This window comes from Salvia hispanica, chromosome 3, assembly GCF_023119035.1.
Source record: "Salvia hispanica cultivar TCC Black 2014 chromosome 3, UniMelb_Shisp_WGS_1.0, whole genome shotgun sequence".
Lineage (NCBI taxonomy): Eukaryota > Viridiplantae > Streptophyta > Magnoliopsida > Lamiales > Lamiaceae > Salvia > Salvia hispanica.
This window is the reverse complement of record NC_062967.1, coordinates 11,974,472-11,995,701: the sequence shown is the minus strand read 5'-3', so window position 1 is coordinate 11,995,701 and position 21,230 is coordinate 11,974,472. Positions and strand designations below refer to the sequence as shown.

General features: G+C 37.5%; 2 protein-coding genes, 1 long non-coding RNA gene and 2 pseudogenes across 5 annotated transcripts; 4 read left to right on the top strand and 1 right to left on the bottom strand.

Moving 5' to 3' along the window:
* The first annotated feature begins 59 nt into the window (after positions 1-59).
* Positions 60-5,655, top strand: LOC125209286 (annotated as a pseudogene).
* Positions 5,656-7,219: 1,564 nt separating this feature from the next.
* On the top strand, positions 7,220-10,876 carry LOC125210856. Its single transcript, XM_048110462.1, has 8 exons — positions 7,220-7,601; positions 7,686-7,753; positions 8,281-8,347; positions 8,432-8,586; positions 8,692-8,762; positions 9,363-9,431; positions 9,885-9,985; positions 10,384-10,876. The coding sequence occupies exons 1-8, from the start codon at positions 7,332-7,334 to the stop codon at positions 10,681-10,683; spliced, it is 1,101 nt and encodes a 366-aa protein (XP_047966419.1). The 5' UTR covers positions 7,220-7,331; the 3' UTR covers positions 10,684-10,876.
* Positions 10,877-11,827: 951 nt separating this feature from the next.
* On the top strand, positions 11,828-14,820 carry LOC125210828 (peptidyl-prolyl cis-trans isomerase CYP21-4-like). 3 transcript variants are annotated; one of them, XM_048110429.1, is made up of 9 exons: positions 11,830-12,022; positions 12,363-12,546; positions 13,063-13,102; positions 13,301-13,351; positions 13,718-13,803; positions 13,988-14,125; positions 14,212-14,362; positions 14,514-14,606; positions 14,692-14,820. In XM_048110429.1, exons 2-8 carry the CDS (start codon positions 12,395-12,397, stop codon positions 14,595-14,597), a joined length of 702 nt encoding a protein of 233 aa, XP_047966386.1. In that variant the 5' UTR covers positions 11,830-12,022; positions 12,363-12,394; the 3' UTR covers positions 14,598-14,606; positions 14,692-14,820. The 3 variants fall into 3 exon arrangements, with proteins under 3 accessions (XP_047966387.1, XP_047966386.1, XP_047966385.1); XM_048110430.1 differs by having other exon boundaries at positions 11,828-12,022; positions 14,212-14,266; positions 14,514-14,820; XM_048110428.1 differs by having other exon boundaries at positions 14,514-14,820.
* Positions 14,821-15,079: 259 nt separating this feature from the next.
* LOC125209285 lies at positions 15,080-16,393 on the bottom strand (annotated as a pseudogene).
* Positions 16,394-18,691: 2,298 nt separating this feature from the next.
* On the top strand, positions 18,692-21,103 carry LOC125212281. The gene is made up of 3 exons (XR_007174637.1): positions 18,692-18,842; positions 19,651-19,739; positions 20,908-21,103. It is a non-coding gene; the product is annotated as an uncharacterized LOC125212281 (long non-coding RNA).
* The last annotated feature ends 127 nt before the right edge of the window (positions 21,104-21,230 follow it).

The following is a 21,230-nucleotide window of genomic DNA, read 5'->3' as shown; positions in this document are numbered from 1 at the left end:
CATATGCTTGTTTTAGCATTTATATTTCCGTCATTATTAAAGATTTTGTGGTTTCGAATATGGCACGAGATTGGGGGAGAGTTGATGGTGGAATAGCACTCGCTCAATGTGTTCGTGACCTTCACGAGCGCCTAGTCTTGGGATATGATCCTCGTGCTTAATTTGACGTTTTACGATGGATTGACTTCGACAACGACGGAAATCTTATAATTGCGGATGAATGATGTCACGTAGAGGAACTGTTGATAAGTAATGTCACAAAATTGTGAAAAGTAGGCCTGAAAATTTAATCCACGGGTTTCGGGTATTTCCGACCCAGTCCCAATACTCGAAACATGTTCGTGTGGCGTTTTAGAATGCGCAGGAGTTGTTTATGCGTATCTTTGACGCTTTGGAGCATCGATATACGTGCTTCCGCTTCAGGCACGATGCGGCTGGCAGACCCGGCCACACCCCTATTCAAAAGTGCACGGCGGCAATCAGGCAGTTGGCCTACGGAGGCGCTGCAGACATGTGGGATGAGTACCTCCACATCGGTGAAACGACTGCTCTGGAATGTATGAAGTTTTTCTGTCAGAGCGTGATTACAATTTTCCGTGATCAGTACCTTCGAAGCCCTACCCCCCAAGATTGTCAGGATCTGATGCAGATGCACGGGGAGCAGCATGGGTTCCCCGGGATGTTAGGCAACATAGATTGTATGCATTGGGAGTGGAAGAACTGTCCGACTGCCTGGAAGGGGGCCTACACGACCGGCTACAAGGGAAAGAATCTCACGATGATCCTCGAGGTCGTAGCTGATTACCGGCTGTGGATCCGGCATGCGTATTTTGGGGTAGCCGGGTCGAACAACGACCTCAACGTCCTCAACTCGTCGCCCCTCTTCAACGAGAAGTGTCAGGGCATCGGTCCGGCCGTCTCATTTGTGGCCAACGGCAACCGGCATGATATGGGCTACTACTTGGCGGATGGGATATACCCTAGGTGGCCCGTCTTTGTGAAGACGATCGTGCACGCAAATGATGACAGGAAGGCCTACTTTGCGGAACGGCAGTGAGTCGGCGCACAAGGACGTGGAGCGCGCATTTGGTGTGCTCCAGCCTCGATGGACGGCAATTAAGGGTCCAACGCGTTTGTGGGATGTCAAATGCATTGCCGATATAATGTACGCCCGCATTATCATGCACAACATGATCGTCGAAGACGAAGGCGTACGACCGACTAATTGGGCCAATGACGATGCCGATGCACTGGTCCAAGCCACGGCGTGGCCACCCCCAACGTACGGAAGGGGTGTACCTCACGATGAAGCCGGCCGTCTCCAGGCACATGCCGACATGCGCCAAGTTGATGCTCATATTCAACCCCAAAAGGATTTAATTAAAGAGTTGTGGGCACGGAAGACTGCACGACGATAGTTTTTTTCTTTATTATATAATTTTTTTTTTAATGAATGTACTTTTTTTAAAAATGAAATTAATGAATTTTCCCGTATATGTCTTGTAAATTTAATTCCGTAATTGTAGTTGTTTTTTAATTATTTTTATAGTGGCTAGCTTGTGGCTATCCTTAGACTAGCCTATTTGATTAAAATGATGATGTGACACATGAATTTTTAGTGCTAATGGCGTGGTAGGGAGAGAGAGAGAGGCTAGCCTGTGGCTGGCCTAAAGGCTAGCCATTGTAGATGCTCTAAAATGCAATAAACTTGAAAGAAAACCTATGAATATATGATAGAAGGAAAGATAATTAATATTTTTCCATCTATTTATTCTAATAAATAGGAAATAAATAAATACTAAAACGAAATTGATAGTCTCAAGTGTTGCAATTTGAAAAGTGAGACTCATGATTATCTTGGGCACGTTTCTCTACTGATATCAGTCCACTAAACTTTAATCATTGGTTCATTTGCATGTAATAATTAAATTAATACATCTTAGACTGCTTAATCATTCATCTTTGTTGTGCCGATAATTCTTGAGTGTAAATATTTTTTGAACTAATCTATTTAATTTATGCTTGAACTTCTTCGCTCGACTTCTAGTAACTAAACGTTTGAACCAATGGATACTGTAATTTGTGATCCCTTAGCTGCATCACCTTGTACCTTATAAAATCGAGTGCATTTCATAAACAATCGAATACTTATAATTTTAATAGAAAAATAAATTCAAATTTCATCAAAATAGAAATATTTTAGGTAGACTATATATCAGTGGAAATTTATGTAGATATAAATATGATTTTCTTAATAAGTATATTTGAACAATTAGATATGTTAGTAATTTTGAAATACTCCATCCGTCCAAAAAAAAAAGGCAATTGGTTTATGGCACGGCCGCACGGGTTTTAATGTAGAAGTGGTAAAGTAAGAGAGAAGGGAAAAAAGTAAGAGAGAAAGAGAAAAAGTAAGTGAGAAGTAGTGTTAGTGGAATGATGTGTAAAGTTATTATTTGTTAAAAACTTTCCATAAATGAATGTGCTCTATTTTTTGTACACGGCCAAAAATGGTAAATGTGCTCTATTTTTAATAAACAAAGGGAGTAAATACGTTATATTAATAATTAGGTGCAAATTTGCATAAAAATAATTCATGAATTCATATAAAATTCACTGATGTGAAGAACAAGTACTATATTTACTAATAACAAGTACTACTATATTTACTAATCACACCCTCGTCAAAGCTTAATTTATGCGATTTTCATTCTTATTCCATTGGTCTACCGGTCTTGTCGCTCGCATCTAAAAAGGAGCCTAGAATAAAATTGAGAAAATTTCAAAATCAGAAGATTTACTAAAAATAATACTACTAGTTTACACTTTAAGTTTTCACTCGTCATCTTCTTTATAGATTTTTGTTTAAAAAATCTTGGGTGTCATGCACACCTTGGTTTTTCTTCACGGAGACCCAAGTAAAATTAAAAATAGAAGATTGAAGAAAGAAGTAGCATAAGAAATTCTTGGGGCTTTACAAAGAGAAAGCTTCATTGAATTCCTACATGCCAATTTTCTTTCTTTCATCATTCATTTTTCTATCCCTTTTACCGATGAAATGACATTCAACCTAGGCTTTACAAAGAGAAAGCTTTCATGCCAATTTTGTTTCTTTCATTATTCATTTTTCTATTACTTTTACCCATGAAATGACATTCAACCTTCTCATAATATTATTCTTTTCATTCATATATTCATTCCATACATCCGCCTCTTGACATGCGAGCTCAATAGTGGGGGCACGGATGCTGACGGGCGGAAATGGGAGCCCGACACCGAGTACATAGTCGCAGGCATGGATAAATCCGCGTCCGCTAAATCTGAGGTACAAGACCCTTCTCTCCCGTCCATCGTGCCCTACATGTCAGCCCGGATTTTTCATTCAAGGTCCACACACCAATTTTCCCTCCAAAATCCGAGATCCCGCACGCTCCTCCGCCTCCATTTCTACCCTTCGTCGTATCCAAGCGTCGACGTTTCAAAGTCCTACTTCGGCGTGGTGGCTGGATCGGTGTTGCTGCTCAACAATTTCAGCGCGCATATAACGGCGCAAGCTCTGTCTCAATCATATTTGGTGAAGGAATACTACTTGGCGCCATCTAAATCTCCGTTTCTCAACGTCACTTTCCAACCGGCCGAAAACTCCTTTGCTTTCATCAACGGCGTCGAGGTTATTCCGGCGCCGGAGATCTTCAACGCGGAGCCACTTCTGGTCGGCTCCTACGTCGATGCCCAAACGTTCTCGACGATTCCTGTCGTTAATTCAAGCATGGAGACGATGTACAGGCTTAACGTCGGCGGTCAGTTCATCCCGCCGTTGAGTGATTCTGGTGGCCTGATGCGAATGTGGTACGACGATAGCGTCTATATCTATGGCGCCGGGCAGGGTGTGGCCATGACGGCCAACACCAACGTCAGTTACAAGAAGTTGCCGCCTTACACGGCGCCGTTAGATGTGTACCGGAGTTATAGATCTATGGGAGCCTACGTAGACGTGAACAAGGTGTCAAATCTGACGTGGAATTTCGAGATCGATCCTGGTTTTTTGTACCTTGTTAGGTTACATTGGTGCGATTCGGAAAATGGTAAAAGTTAATCAAAGAGTTTTCAATTTGTTCATAAACAATATGACTGCGGCTCGTGAGGTGGACCTATTTGGCTTGACTGATGCCGTCGCTACTCCGATTACGAAAGATTTTGTCGTCGTTACGGAAAACGTGACTGACGACGGTTACCGGTTATGGATTTCAGTGGCTCCGACTAATGGGACAATGCCTCAGTTCATGGATGTTCTTTTAAATGGATTGGAGATTTTCAAGATGAGTGACAACTTTGAAACTAATCTTGCCGCTCCTAATCCGTCGATTTCCGATTTAATGAGGAAAGGGCATAAGATGGAGCATAAGGCTTTTGAAGATAATGATTCCACAATCATCATAGCTTGTGGCGCTGGTGGGGCAGCTGCAGTTGGTGTCGCAGTGGCCGTGATGTGCGTCCTCTGCCGAAGGAAGAAGAGGACATGGAGCAATGGGGATTCGAGGACTAGTTGGTTGCCAATTTCTCGGAATTTGAATAATACTAATAACACCAAATCATCTAGTGTGGTGGTGATATCAACGGACGCCGCGAGCAACTGTCGCTACTTTAGCCTAGTTGAGATCATAAATGCTACCAATAACTTTGATGAGTCTAACATTATTGGAGTTGGTGGTTTCGGGAAGGTATACAGAGGCGTGATTGATGGCAAAACAAACGTGGCAATCAAGAGGTCGAACCCATCTTCAGGGCAAGGAGTGAACGAGTTCCAAATAGAAATCGAGATGTTGTCGAGGCTAAGACACAAACATCTAGTCTCATTGATCGGATTCTGCGAGGACAACAATGAAATGATCCTAGTTTATGATTACATGGGGCGCGGGACGTTGAGAGAGCATCTGTACAACGTCAACAAAACCACCCTATCATGGAGCGAGAGGCTCAAAATATGCATCGGGTCGGCCCGTGGGCTTCACTACCTCCACACGGGGTCAAAGTACACCATCATCCACCGAGACGTCAAGAGCACCAACATCCTCCTCGACGAGAAATGGGAGGCCAAGGTGTCCGATTTCGGCCTCTCAAAGACCGGTCCCACGATGAGCAAAGGCCACGTCAGCACGACCGTGAAAGGCAGCTTCGGGTATTTGGACCCTGAGTACTTCAGCAGACAACGGCTGAGCGAGAAGTCCGACGTGTACTCGTTTGGAGTGGTGTTATTCGAGGTGTTGTGCGCGAGGCCTGCTTTGTGCCCAAACCTGCCGCAAGAGCAGATAGGGCTGGCCAGTTGGGCCCCGCAGAATGCGAGGCTTGGGAAGTTGGAAGAGATAATAGATCCGGAGTTGAAAAGGAGGATCTCTCTAGATTCCGTAGCGAAATTCACTGACGTGGCGACGAGATGTTTGGCCGATCACGGCGGCGATCGACCCACCATGGGAGATGTCTTGAGGAATCTAGAAATGGCGCTCCAATTGCAACAGAAATACATGGCCGACGGAGATGGTGAGTCCACCACTAGTCAACAAACATTACCACGTGATGTTGACGAAAGTAGACCTAATTATCATGAAAATAATGATCTCACTTTTTCACTCTATGTTAATGAGCAAGGTCGTTGAGTTTTATGTCTGCAATTAAGTCCATTGCTTGCGCATTTTGTCTATATACTCCATTACCCAATTCGGATATAAATGAGGCGTTCTTTATAATAATAATGGGGTTCATTCAATGCAACCCTACATCACTTTAAGATTTGACAATTTACGGATCATTTTTTGGTGGTAATCATTAAAAATAAAAGTAATACTACCTCCGTCCCTCAAAATTTGCTACACTTTGATCCGACATGGGTTTTAAGAAATGTAATGAAAAGTGAGTTGAAAAAGTTGGTGGGATGTGGGTCCTACTTTTAAAGTATTAGTTTTATAATAAAATGTGAGTAGGAATGAGTTAATGGAATATGGGGTCCACTACTAAAAATGGTAAAAGTGAAGTGTATCAAATTTTCAGGGACGGACCAAAATAGTAAACTGTATCAAATTTTCAGGGACAGAGGTAGTAAGTCATTGCAGTCATATGGTTGGAAAAAAAAAATGAGTCGCCATTTTATAATAAGTACTCCAGATTGATCGACATTAACTAACAGTTTGTTTTCTAAATTTGGTTCATGTAAAAAAAAAATGGAATTTTGCGATATCAACTGATTTGCGAATAATTGAGGCGAAAAATCAAATTGCTAAAAAGTTAGAATAGTAGTGCCAATACATAACTACATCTTAATGCATAATTAGAGAGCAAATTTCAACTACTATTAGATAAAGAAACAAAAGGATGAGTTTTGATGCATAAAAGTGAACACACCCTATACTTAATAAGTTTTCTAAACTTATTGTTATATAACTGAATGAGATTTGGAGAGGGGTGGCCCACCGAGAAGAGTTAAATGTAGAAGTTTAGTTTCCCTATTTTGGGTTGGTCTTAGTCAACGTGATATGTCCATTTCAATTGAATGGACCAAATCACCCCTCCATCTTTTCCATATTTTGTGGGGGAAATGAATTTGTGGGGGATGATTGTGTCAAAAACCTCTCCAAATCTCGGACAATATTTGACACCAGATTTAAAAACCACACCCAGCGTAAGATACAATTCTTGGTAAATATTAATGAACAATGCGGGCTTGGCATGTTATCTTGGGCCTTCATGTTTTAACTCTGGAAAACTGAACAACTGATAAACCCATGAATTAAACCCAAATCATGGTATTTCATGGAAGGTGAACACACAATGATGTTTTGGTTTATTCCATATTTACAAATTTGTATTATGAACTAAAATGCTTCCGTAGTGAACCAAACCACTTTTATAGTGAACTTTGTGTTTTAAAATTTAAAATCATAAACTCATTACTATATTAATGTTTGGTTTGATCAGTGTCACGAATTAAAGCACCTTCATATTGAACTGAAACATTGTTATAATACTTTAGTGGACTTTATGTTTTCAAATACTACAAATTACAAAATTTATAAAATTCAATCTTACCTTATTTTTTAGTTTAGTGGTTTAAATTGTAATCTCTAATTACTGTTTAAATAGAGGTTGCCTATATCACTAGTCAAATAAAATTTGGTCGAAACAGGAATACGAATAACAGTGGAAAATAAAAGTGGTGGAATGTTCAATCAAACACGGCCTTAGGTAATAAACTAACGAAACTGCCTTGCTGTCGCTGAATCAAATCTCAGGCACAGTGATAGTAAACGCAATTTGAACTTTCTTCGTCCAACGCGGCGATGCTTCTTCGAGCCCAGCCTCTCTGGCTTCTTCTCATCGCGGCTGTTTTGTTATTCCCGGCACGGATCAGCTCGCACCACGAATCCGGGCCGTGGCACTGCGACTCGGACGCTGGGATCCGAATCCGGTCCCAATTCCGGCCGGGCGTCATCACCGTCGACGGGAAGGTGGACGATTGGAGAGGCGTTTCCGGGTCGGATTTCGCACTATTGCCCGCTCTCGACCCCGATGCTGACAAGGAATACAATGCTGGCAGATTGACTCTCAAGGTCTCTCAACTTAAGCTATTGATGGATTTTTTCCCCTTTTTGTGTGTTGGATGAATTGATTTGTGAGGTTTGGTTCCTTCTTAGGCAGTGCATGACGGGAACGAAGCGTATTTTATGTTGCAAATTGATGGGAATTATGCCTACACTCAAGGGTACGATTTTAGAATTTTAGTAGAATTTTCTGTGTATCAATTTTTAGGTTTTTGAGTTGAGTGGAGCAATAGTTCACTTTTGCTTGGATTTTGTTTTTCTGTTGCTTGATTTGATTTAGTACTACTCTTTTAGATGAAGTTACTTGTGTTTGTGGCATGAGTTTGCAAATGCAGTTCAAAGGTTTCGTTAATTTATCTTTAATTATTATTTCTGTATAGTACTCCTGTTTCGGTAACGATGCCTTTTAAGTTGTGAAATGCCAATGAATTGTGTTTAGACCGAGCCTCTTGTAGATTAGAGCGATAGCCTTGATCGCGATAGATAGCCTTACTCTGTAACCGCCATCACAGTTTGTGATCTCCATTTTCATGAAAGGGTGAATAATCTTTGTAGGAATTGTTATGTTTGTTTTAAGGTAGTACGGAGTATATAATTTTGCTTAAGAATCTAAACTATTTTCCTTGAGACCTTATGCTCGTTCATTTTATGGTAGGAGCTGATTTCAACTCCATCTTGTCTCCTGCAGTGACGATACTAGATGTGCATCCGTTGCTCTAATGTTTCAAATTGGTGAAAATGCAACCTACCATAGAGTAAGTCAACTGTGATTTTTCAACATGTTTGGTTCTTATTTGGCCCAATAACGTCTTTGTACTGACAACTATGTCTACTGTAAGATGGGTGGCTGTGAGGAAGAACCAACTACTTGTACGAACAAGACTTGCCGAGGGCATGAAGTTGATATTATGCACTTCTCACTTGGAACTGCTATTCCTGGAAGACTATATGGCGGAAATCCAGTCGACAACAAACAAGGATATGGAGGTGACAGGTAATGTATTTTTATGCTATTCAAATGTATATCGATAATCACATATGATCTGTTGGATTACTGTACTCTTAATATTTGTGTTTCTGTTTTGGTCTCAACTAACAGGTTCGGTCATTTGATCGATCTTTATGGCTGGAACCCGCATTGTAGATATCTTGATGGCCTTGGCCCTTCAGGTATTTGTACTTTCCTTTTTAAATCTATGGATTTTGCAACTTTGCATTTATTAATTGCACCCAGAATCCAGATTGCAACTCATTAATATTCGAACTGTGTCCACTGATGCACATCACCTTCAAATGTGGTTTGTTTCAGATGTTCTCCAAATAAGGCATGCAATTTTGCTTGTTGCATTATCAAGGGAATAATGTATGAAAGATGAATATAGTTAATAACACCATCTCTAGGATAACAAACTTAGATAAGAGATCCCTTGAGTTAACAAAAGAATGTACATTCTTCATAAAATATTTCGCCTGAACTCCGATTTTCCATTAGCTCTTGTTGTTTCCCATGTAGGTCGGGTGTAGAAGATAGTTCTTAGGTAGTAGCAATTTACCTTTCTCTATGGAATGGTTGTTTTTAGTATTTTTTCCAATTAATAAATAATAAGAAACAAATCTGCAAATTCAATTGCTTTCTCAGAACAGGGTGGCTTGAGGCATCATCAGTAAATGTTGAAACTATTATGGCAACCCCCCTGATAAAGTAATCTAATATACGTTCAATTTATTATCTTTTCTGATTATGTGTGTGCTCTATTCTGTTCATCTTAGAAAATGACACCTCAGCACAGAATGACTGGCAAGGATCATGGTGGCACAGTAGCTTGACCGACCATTCGGGTAATCTAACTGGATAAGTTTCTATTCTATACTTGGGTTTCTGTATGCAGTATGTTAGTCTATTTTCTGCAATTGCATTAATTGCTTGCTGTTCCAGCAAGTAGACAAATTATAACTATGCGCACATGCATAAATAGATATTTCCGTGTTTGTTTTAACACTGATAGAAGCCAAGTTTAATTAATTAATTGATGAAAAAGTTCATTAATGCCTATCTGAATTTCAATGATATATGATGTCTACTCCATCCCATCTCCTTTTGACTTATCATTTTCATAATTCCATATATTGGGAACTATTCTTTGTCACATGGTGAGTTGTTCAAATCAAAGGTTACCATAGAGCGATGCTCTTCTTAATGTGTCTATGCTAGAGAAGCCTGTTAATGGTGATCACAGGCTTTTTCACTCTTATAAGGGGGGATGTTTTCTTACAAATCTTCTATTCAAGCAGGCTTTATAAACGAGGACAGCCCATATGCATCAGTAGGCCAAAAAGGAACATACTATTTTGAATTTTCAAGACCTCTGAGAACTAAGGATCATCTTCAGCAGGTACACTTAAACTAAGAGGATATTTAATGATTTGTTCCCTACGATTTGTCTAGCCCTTCACCATAACGACCATATATTATCCTTGATATGTCATTTTTGGATACTTGATACCGCATCAGGAAAGTACAGCCTGAAACTAAGAGGATATTTGGTGACTTGTTCCCCACAATTTGTTGAGCCCTTCAGCATAACGAGCATATGTTATCCTTGATATGTCAATTTGGATACATTGTTACATCATAAACTTACAGCCTATGCCATGATCCCAATCAGAAATAGAAAAGAGGAATTTGCCAACATTTTAACAAGCATATAATTTTGCTTATTGTATTACTTGAACTACTTAATGCTCGTAACCAAGTTTTTGCTGTCTTGTAACATTGAAATGGGTTAAACAGGATGCTCAGTTCACCATTGGTAGATCAAGCAAGGTATCGGCTGCATTCTGGTACCCGGAGGAAGGCAAACCATGGCATGGGTCTGCTCATTACTCGGTTAGCTGTGATTGGATTCTTCTTGATTTCGTATCAGCAGACAGTTCTGAGCTCACCAGCGCTTCTCAAGGCAGCTCGTGGGACTTTGCCACGCCCTTCTCTCTCTTCTTCTCTGTCGTGGCCCTCTGCCTCTCCATCATTGTAGGGCATCGACTTTCTACAACCACCAGAACAGCCAACTTCATCCCAATGGAAAATCTTTAGGTTAAGCGACAAATCATGGGTACTTTTTATTTTTTTTATGCACACACATGTTAGATCATAGTACAATTTACTAGTGGTAGTCATTCTATTTTTTTTAAGGCTGTTGTTTGTTTGTTTGTCTGTCCCCTAAACGAAATTCATGGATGGCAAATTTTGTACTTTGTAGTAATACATATGTAGACCTTCCAACTTACACACACCATTTGAGAGAGATTTTTTATACAAAAATCAGTGTAGCAGAAGATTGTGAAGAATGTGTTTTTCATAATGCACCAATAGTAATCCTATACTTTTCTCAATAATAATAAATAAATAATAATAAATAATTAAAGTGGAGAAATAGTAAGAAAGAGAATAAGATAAAGAATATCCTTTTCTAACTTATTCTCTCTCTTATTTTACTATTTCTCGATTTTAATTATTTATTAGTTTTTTTTAACAAAACGAGTGCAGAAAAGTAAATGTGACATTAATGCGGGATGGAAGTAGAGGTGCCCATGGTTCCGGAACCGCCGGTTCCACTTTTGGAATTTGCCGAACCGGAACCGAATGGTGGAGGTGTTTCGCGGTTTCGGTTCCGAACCGGTAATTTTCTGGTATTTTTTACGGTTTTTCACGTTTCTGAACCTCCGGCTTGGTTTCCCGGTTTTCGGCGGTTCCGGCACGGTTTCGGATTGAAAAATTTTGAACCTAAATCGAACCACGGTTCAAAAATCGACGGTTTCGGTTCAGAACCGTAACCAGCGGTTATGGTTTTAGTTTTAACCGCCGGTTCGGTAAATCTTGGGCAGGTTTAGGCGGAAGTAGTATTTGATATAAGAAGACAACGACAGCATTATTTTCTCATTATTTTTAGAAATATTGCTAATTTTGAAATGTATTATATATATGTGATCTAATATTTAAAAGTAGATTATGATTTTGTCATTATTTTTAGTAATATTGCTATTTTTTGTTACCTAGAACTAGAAGTACAACTGCACAATAGAGTCAATTTTCTTTAAATTTAACTCGACTATTAAACATATCAAAAGATAGAAGAGAATTAGGTGAAAAACGTGGAATTTTTACTCATAAGAATAATCCGGCGTCGTATAACACACCCGTTCGATATAAAATACTGAATGAATTCATTTCAGAATTTCGATTTTTCTAATTTTATGTGAAGTACAAATTTCTCTACAGTGAAAAGGCGAAAACAACGAACAAATTTTGAAGTAGAATTTAAGGCAGTCGCCAATTTTCCTTCTTCGACTGCGGAATTCGCCGATAATTTTGTTCGGAGATATTTGAAGGAATTTGTTCATCGTTTCTTCGCCCTAGAGTAGATCAGGATCAGGTATTTTTCTCCTTCGAATTTTGTAAATCCTTAATCTCGTTACCGGTTAATGATATTTCGCGTTCATTTTCTTAAATTTGAACTGGTTGAACCTTACAAGCCCTATATGATCGTTAGAAGTTGTGAGGTTGGATGTTAAGACTTTCCGAACTCTCTGTTAGTATACGGAGTGTTGATTTTTTTTATATTGCCAATGATTTCGCATGAGTTTCAAGTAGGATGTTGATTTCGGTATTCTCGATGTGGCGTTCAAGTGTGCTCGTGTTGAATTCTTAGGTTTTGTTTGTCTGCTGCCGATGCTTCTGAAATTTAGTTGTTGATGCGTGATTTTGTTTTGTAGAGCTTGAGATTTGTAGTTTGTGCCCGATCATAATGGCGAGGATCAAACCTCAAGCTCTCTTACAACAGAGTAAGAAGAAGAAGGGCCCGAGTGGAGTCAGTGTTGTCACAATTGCAATTTACGGCATGGTGGTTGTTGTCATGACGTTTTTTCTTTTTGCTTCATACAGACACTGGGCTCAAAGGTCTTATTTCTGTCTTCTCCTTTTACTTTTTGTTGTTTTTACATAGCTACTCATGTTTTGATGTACTATATCCTTATGTCGTAGTTGCTTATTTTTGAATGCTGAGTTACCATTTAATGACATATTTATGACTGGTGTTTCTGAATTGAATGTAGTGGATGAGATAGCTTTTTGTGAGATTAAGTTGACCTAAGAATTAAGATGGTCTTTGTTGCTGTGAGAGTGGTTTATTTTCGTGAACTAGGTTGAATTCCTTTGGTGTTTGTAGTGTTACAGAAACAGATTTTTTGTTAAGGACATTTTGTCTTCAGTCTACTATCACATTTGTGTGGCCTTCACATGACAAAAATTGCCCCAATTGATTTCCATGAAGTAAGAACTATGAGAATGCTGGAGTAAGTGTCGGAGAAGTAGTTATAAGATTTTGTGATCCATATATTTTATTCGTTCTGCTAAAAGATAAGGTTTATTAATCACATACACATCATGTTTACCTCTTTTGCTTGTCTTCATCAGGTCAGCATATCCGACAGAGGATACGTTCTCAAGTACAGAGGTATAATTGAAGCAAAACGATTTCTGCACTAATAGTTTACTCTGACGATTGAAGTTCTTGCGGTGCTGCTGATTATATGGTCATAAGTTTATTTTTCTTGATGTGATACAAACTTCCCTCATAAGTCACATGCATCACTTATGCTCGTCTTATAATGTTACCATTTTCTTCTGAAATTGTATTTGTGTATATTTGCAGCATGATAGTTCATTTGGAGATTCAAAGAAAACTGATATCCCCAAATATGCTGTAAGTTTCTTGATACATTTTCTGATTAATGGATTAACTGCTCAGTGGTCTAGCATCTGAAAACGATAGAGTCGTTACATTGGATATTTTCATGACACAGTAAGATTTTTGTGAAGATTTATTTGCATACATCTCGCAGTTCAATAGCTGGGAATTTTCTTTTAAGTTTCTATCTGATACCGGTTACTTATTATATAAGCACACAGTTGCTATTAACGGCATAGTTTTAGTGAGGTTGGCATTAAAATATCTAGTCGAGTTCCTTTCCATTACTGGCATTGGCTGTTCTCAGCTCCCTAATTTTAAATCTGATATTTTTTAACTATTCTTTGCCTTCCCTGCGATATCTTACACATGCGTTAACAGGTAATACAAACCTCAAAAGGCTCGGTTACTGTCGAACTCTACAAGGAAGGCTCTCCTGAAGTTGTTTACGAATTTGTTCAGGCGTGGTATGTTCCCTGCTGATAACTCGATAAACAAATTGCTATTAATACTCTGCTAAAGTTATTTTACTTGCTCTTATGTTTGTAAGCACAATTTACCCAAGTTGCTGATTAATCTATTCCGATCTGCTACAACATTTTCTGAAATCTCAGTGTGGTGCATGATTTCATTATCCGTTGTAATTTTCAGCCAAAATGGCCGCTTCAAAGGAATGCTCTTCAATCGTGTAATAAAGAACTTTGTAATTCAAGGAGGTGATGTCAATAGACCCGGAACCACTGAAGATTGGACTTCTAGGGGAAAGCATTACAATCAACTCGATAAAAGGTCAGCCTTATGCAAGATCTGGCGCGCTCTCTCAAAGTCGACTTACTCTCATAGGCCACATCTACTGATATTGTGTGTTTTTGTAGCCTTAAGCATGAAGCATTTATGCTGGGCACTTCCAAGGCAAAACCTGATGGTGAGGTATTCGACCTTTTCATTACAACAGCACCTATCCCTGATCTAAATGAGAAAATTAATGTATTCGGACGCGTTATTAAGGGTGAAGATGTAGTCCAGGTAATATCTTTTGCCTACTACTCCATAAAAACTTCACTCTGCTCTAGTTTTTGTTTCTTGTGCCAGCTAATTACTTCTGTTTCAAAAGGCTTTGTTATACAACTACGGTGCCATTCACTTTTAACTGTCTCACTCTAATGGTTTTGATCAGGAAATCGAAGAAGCAGACACAGACGAGCATTATCGTCCTAAAACCCCCATAGGGATCACAGACGTCACCCTGAAAACAGAATAAGTGATGAAGGTCGAGTGTTTTGTTATAGCGTAGGATAAAATCATCTGAGAATTAAAGAAGGATCTTCTGACCGAGTCACTTTCTGTTCTTGTAGCCCCATCACGTTATCCCATTAAACCCGTGAAGCTCTCGTTCCCCACCCACGACATTCATTCGATCTATTTGTATAAACCTGTTCTGTTTAGCTTCACTTTTTATAATTTTGATTCTTTTTTCCTTTGTATACAAGCGTTTTGTACATCATTTGTGTCTTTGAATCGGGGATTGGTATATTACTTGTTTCTCATTCATTTAGGCAACTAATTTAAGCTTATATTGTCTCATATTCTACATGCAAAAAGATGAAAACGCAAGTCTCCAATTTTATTTTGCTTAATGAATGCATAATTCTTTAATTCTACAGAATTAAAATCGTATAACCAAAAATTTCCTACACAAAATTGAGAATGGATGGTACGGGGTTTATCTGGCAGCAGTTATCATTAAAGAGAAACGCTTGCAATCAAGTCGTCAAGCTCAGTGCTTATTTCAACTCCATCCCTCTCGATCCTTGCACGTACGTTGCGTAATTTTTGGCCCGCGCCTGCATATATATGAAGCAAGGCCTCGTAAAAATGGGTGTCGACACAGTTCATCCTCTTCATCAACTCGTAAAATTCCTCAGCGCCCTTTACATCGCTCTCTAACTTGAAGCACTCCAAGAATCTGTCTATGGTGTCTCGCCTTGGTTTCCACCCGTTGTTCACAGCTTCGGACGTGACCTTTTCCATGAACTTTATAGCCTGCTTCGCGCCATGCCTTTTTAGGTCGAGATTCACCACTGTTTCGGCGGCATTGAAGAATTTATCTTCTCATTTTTCGAGCATGCCCCGTAGAACTGACTCAGCTTCTTCACGCATGTCGTGCCTCAGATACGCACCGAGGACTGTACAGGGAAACCTAGCATCATAGCTGGAGAAAACTTTGTCCCACTCCTCAAAGCATTCCTTCAACCCGCCGATGTCATTGAGTTTATCAAGAGTCCGGATCATGACCAGATAGCTCATGTTCCAGATCACTTTATGGGCCGACTTCATTGACTTCCAACCACGATGGACATTTTCAAGATCACCCATTCGAGCATATATGGTTATGATGAAATTGTACGCATCAAGTTCATGGCTACCCATCTCCTTGAGAACTTTGAGAGCCATCCTAGCCTTTTCATGATCTCCAGCTTGGACGTAGATGTTCGCCAAGTGACTGTATGTCGTCCAGTTAACGAGCTTACTGTTCTCCGCTGCCATCTCCTTCAAAACTCTTTCCACTCCCTCAAAATCATTCAAATACGAATAGCTGCTCATCAGCAAGTTGCACGTAAACGTGTTGGGCTTAATATGTATTGCTTTCTCAGGCTGTTTTAAACGTATATGCATCATCATGAGATGGTTAAAAGAGACGGGTGATTCTATCATGTTTTGTTCAACCATTTTACTGAAGAGATCTAATGCTTTATCATCCATCTTCTCGGTACAATAGCAATTTAGAAGTGATCCATAAGTGCATTCCACCCTTGGAGAAGGAGGCAGGTCGTCAAAGTACTTTTCTGAAAAGAGAAGACTCTACGATCACACATATTTACTGGACAGAAATCAAAACATTGTTCAGTTTTTCAGGGGTGGATGATGCTGAAGATGAACGCAGTCAAGATAACCACGTCTTCTTGTTAAACAATCAGCTTAATTCTTCATACTAAAATCAAGCCAAACCAAGAAATAGCATTGCATAAGGACAACCAAGTCAGAACTGACCATCATTTACTACTCTTTAGTGAGATTCGAATACAACACATTGGCTCGTGAAAAAGCTCGAACACAAGACACCACACAAAGCTTAAGAGGACAGGAGTATCATTTTACTTTCAAATTTAAGACATTAAGCATCTAGATGAACATTACACTTATTAGTATAGATTCTCAATGTAAGCATCTATTTAGGTGACATGGTTATAGTCTAAAACTCAATGATTCTAAAATCTCTATCATCATCTCCAAAAACACCGAAACGCAACAGGAATTCTACAAATTATTTTATCGAAACATTACGAATACAAAATTGAAATACAATTACAAATATGGAAATGAAGTTCAACCAGCAAATTTAGTACTGTGCTACACATTTTTTTTGGACAAAAGCCGTAGGCGATCCTCATTGCACAAAAACTATGTTGGAAAATGAAAAAAAAATGTGTAGCACAGTACTAAATTTTGAAAGATTCACTGTACACTATTTTGATAGGACGACCTGAGTATTATCGAAATACTTTTGAAGTTAAAATAAAATAAAAATCAAATATTTTATTAAGAGCATTTCCGACCATTCAACTAAATTTAAACTCATTTTAGTATAAATCTCACATTAAATATTGTTTTTATTCCAATCATTTACACTAAACTCAAACTTAAAAGAATATTCTCTATTTTATGCTTTTTTTTACTCACAAAATTTGACAAACTTTTAGGTTTTGGTTTAGTGTAAACCTAAATATAGGTATTTTTTTTTTCAAAAACCAAAAATAAGATTGGTTTTTTAGTAATATTGGAGCTAAATATCTATCTAATTTTAAGTTTTAGTGTACCCTTGGAGATGGTCTAACGTTTGCAAGATACTAGTACTATACTTAACAAATACTAGTGGAATATTTAGTTCGTCTCTGCTCCAGTTCAGTTTTGTGCTCAACTGTATATTGCGTTTCAATTTCACAAATAAGAATTTTTAAAAGGAAAATACTATTTTTTGTTCCCCAACAATAGTCTTACAGTTTTACTTCGCTATTTACTTCGTTCAATAAAAATAGTCTAATTTTTTTTAGAAATTTTTTCACCCACATTGACCTATTAAGATAAATCTCACTTCCACTAGCATATTTTATTAATTTTATATTATTAAAATTGGTATAATTTTCAAAGTTCATTTTTTGTTATTATAGGACCCAAAGAGTTTGATTAAGCTCATTTTATGGCTTTTAACTATTAAGAATTTAAGATTATTCGGGGAAATCTAGAAGAAAAAAAAAACTTATATAACAAATGAATAATATGGAGTTGTTCATATTATATCTCATGATTTGGTTTATGAGTTCGAAACTCACAATTTAATCCTAAATAATCACGTGATAATAGTCATAGTTGCCCTTCAAATTAAACTAATCTCGCAACTTAAATCTTATACTCTCTTAAAAAAAATCATTTTGCCATTTTTGAGATGTCCACATGAAGCCTAATTTCTAAAATTAGAAAGTTTCTCTTTAAATATTTTTTTTCACTTTTCTCCCTCTTATATTTTATCCAAAAATTGTAACACCCCGAAAAAAAATAAAAATGACCTTAGTCGGAAATTGATTTTCCAATTAGGAAACCGGAGAATCAGGACTCTTGTCGAATAATTCGATTTTGAAAATAGTGGGAACTAATAATATGATTAAAATGTTATGAGAGTGAAGATTTTGAAATAGTACATGAATTAGAAAGAGTGGAAATGATATTAGAAACTAGTATAAATTATTTGTAAGATGTTTCCGCATATTAATTCGAAATCGGGAAGGAAATAAATTAAAATATTAAAAGTGTATGATTAGAAGTGTTTAAGTGAAAATTTAGTGTTAAAAAAATAATATAAGGTTGGAAATGGAGAGATTAGAACGAATATATTAAGAAGTGTACAACTTGTATATCAGGTTTTCGGTGATTGTTTCGACGACGAAAATTGCCAAATTAATTAAAATAATGAATGAGGGGTTTTGTAGCATTATAATTAAGTATTATAAGTATAATTTGAATAAGATTGAGAAACAAATTAGGATTTATACAATGTTCGTGTAGAAAATTCGATAGAAGGCCATTTTGGTCTTTTCACATGAATTAAATCAATTCTTTCTCTTTATTTGAAAAGTGCCGATTTTTACCCATCAACTTGGAATGAAATGGCTGCAAATTTGATCTTAAATATTAGAGAGCAGTCTAGAGATGAGTCTTTACAAAAGGGTGTATTTGAATGTTGCCAAGTGTCTCATTTTTTTTAGCCATGAAAAATATTAATATTGGGAGACTAACTTAAAAACATGAGATATCATATTTCTTCCTCATTTTTTCTTCTCTACCAAAATGTCGACAACCCCTCTTCCTCCCTCCATAACCACTTTCTTCACAAAATTCCATCTTTATTGATGAATTGATGAAGCAATTGCATGATTGGATTATTTTGGAGGTAGATCTACCTTTCTATCCCAATTTTGAAGCATATATTTTGGTATTTCAATTAGTTTGAGATGTTTAATTTTCAGACCTCATGACTTAGGACAATTGATTGATTTGATTCTTTGAACTAACGTTGAATACGTAACATTTAGCCGTATTTGATTATAGTTTAAGCTTTGCTTGGAATAGATTGAGCATTTATTTGTGAAATGCCATAGAGGACAAAACCCTAGGTCAGGGATGTTGGGATTTTAGTATCAGTTTGTTGGAAATGGTTTGGGAATGTGATATAACATGTTTCTCTTCATTAGTTTGAAGTGGATTAAGTCCTCTGGTTTTCAGTCTCATGTTCCGAATTCTTTAGCACGTTTCGAACTGTCAAAACATTGATTTACCAATTTTAAAAATAACTCGAATGGGTCTAGAGGTTGCCTGATTTTTATGGAAAATTTAAGAGTTCATTTACTATATGTATAAATTGTTGGGTAAATGTTGCCAGAAACTGTTCGATTTTGGTAGTCTGGGGTGAAAGGAGAATATCTCTCGAACCATTAGGAATTTTCAACTGAATCTTGTTGCTTTGTAATCTAGACTTCCTGGGGTATTTGAAAATATTGTTTTACACCTCTGGAGCCTTTTGAATGAATACAGCACGTTAATGAGAAATCAGTCCAGTGCAGGTCATATATTAGAAGTTAAATGATGAATCATGAAATTACTTTACATTTAGGATATCAAATGAGGATAAAGGAAAGGATTTAGTTTATAGTAGTATCCTTTCCTTATAAACTAATGTGTGTTATCATGCTATGAGGTAGCTACACCCAAATCATAGCAAAGGAAAGGAAAAAGGATCGGCGAAAGAAGAAATGTCGAATGGAAAGGTTTGGACATAAACGTCATCCAGGTAGCATGCTCGACACTTAAAAAGCCTAATTCTCTTATGTGCTTTTATGTAATAATTAAATGTCCTTATGAGATTATATGTGACTTGTTAACTCGATGAATTATGATTAGTTATGGAATAAGAAATTCAAGAAGCAAACTATGAGATTGTGATGAATTGTTGAATGTTTTGGTTATGAAAAAAAAATAAAAGGGCAGAATATAAGTTTATGTTATGTCCCTACTTGGTCGATTACATTGAGTTATAAGGTAGCATATTCTCTAAGAGAAATTAATTCCTGAAATTAGTTTACACTATTTCATACATAATATTCTGTGCTAATCAGTGACACAATCTGTGATCTGTATATGTTATTTATGATGTGAATTATGTGAAATTTGGGTATGTGATGGTATGATGAGAGTGTTGGAATTTAATCTGCTCATTTGAGGTGATCTGGTATGATTAAAGTTGCTGATGTGTTATTTTAGAAAATATTGATAACATGTACTGAGATGAAAATGTTATACTTATACGCCCCGTGTTTGAGTATATTCTGTGGGTACAATTGGCATGCCATAGGACGGCAGCGCTGCATTATCTGCTATCCCTCGTCTTCTGGATAACCGAAGCGAGGATCGTCTGTGTCTCTGATCTCTATCTCTGATTTATCTGGTATCTGTCTGCACCCTAAATGGGTGGTCTGTGCGGAGTCCTCTCAAGGACAAAAATCCGCGTCTGCATATGATTCTGTTTCTGCTTCTGATCTGGTCCGCGTACCCTAGTCTGTCACTAAGCACTTAAAGGGGCTATATGTGTTTGATTATGTGAAAATGTTGGTGATCTATATACGTGTTAGTGTGTAAATAATAATTGGTGATATGCATTATACTTTGTATTCTATCTTATGTTGGTTTACGAAGTGATATATGATTATAAATCTGGTAAACTCCATGAGATAGAGATGATGACTGTTGATATGTTCTTGGATTGATTTTACTCATTGTTGGTTTCTGGGCATGTGTTGGTAATGGAGAATGCTGCCTAATTTATGTTAGAATTTAATAAGATGATAATAATATGATAGATGTGGGAATAATTGGTACATAAAATAATAATAAGAATTTTAAGTTGTATATTTTTTTGCTTGATGAGAAATTTTTTGGCTAAAGTGTTGAGTATGCTACAGGTTAGTCGGCATTGAAGAGTACCAGTTGATGTTTCTTCATGTCTGTCTCAACGCTGCATCCTTGGCGGGTCACTGAGCTCTATTAGTAATAGATCTTTCGAATGGTTAGCTGTAGCATGTTAGTACTAATATTTTATACTAAGTTACTTCTGCTGTAACCGTAAATGTTAAATAAATTTAAATATTTGGATTTGAATGGTTTAGAAAATAAAAATTTTAATTGCCATACTTGAGGGTGACATTACCTATTCGGCCTGCAGACGCCGGGTAGGGGGTGTTACAAGAATTTTTTCCTATCTCTCACAATTTACTTACTTTTTCTC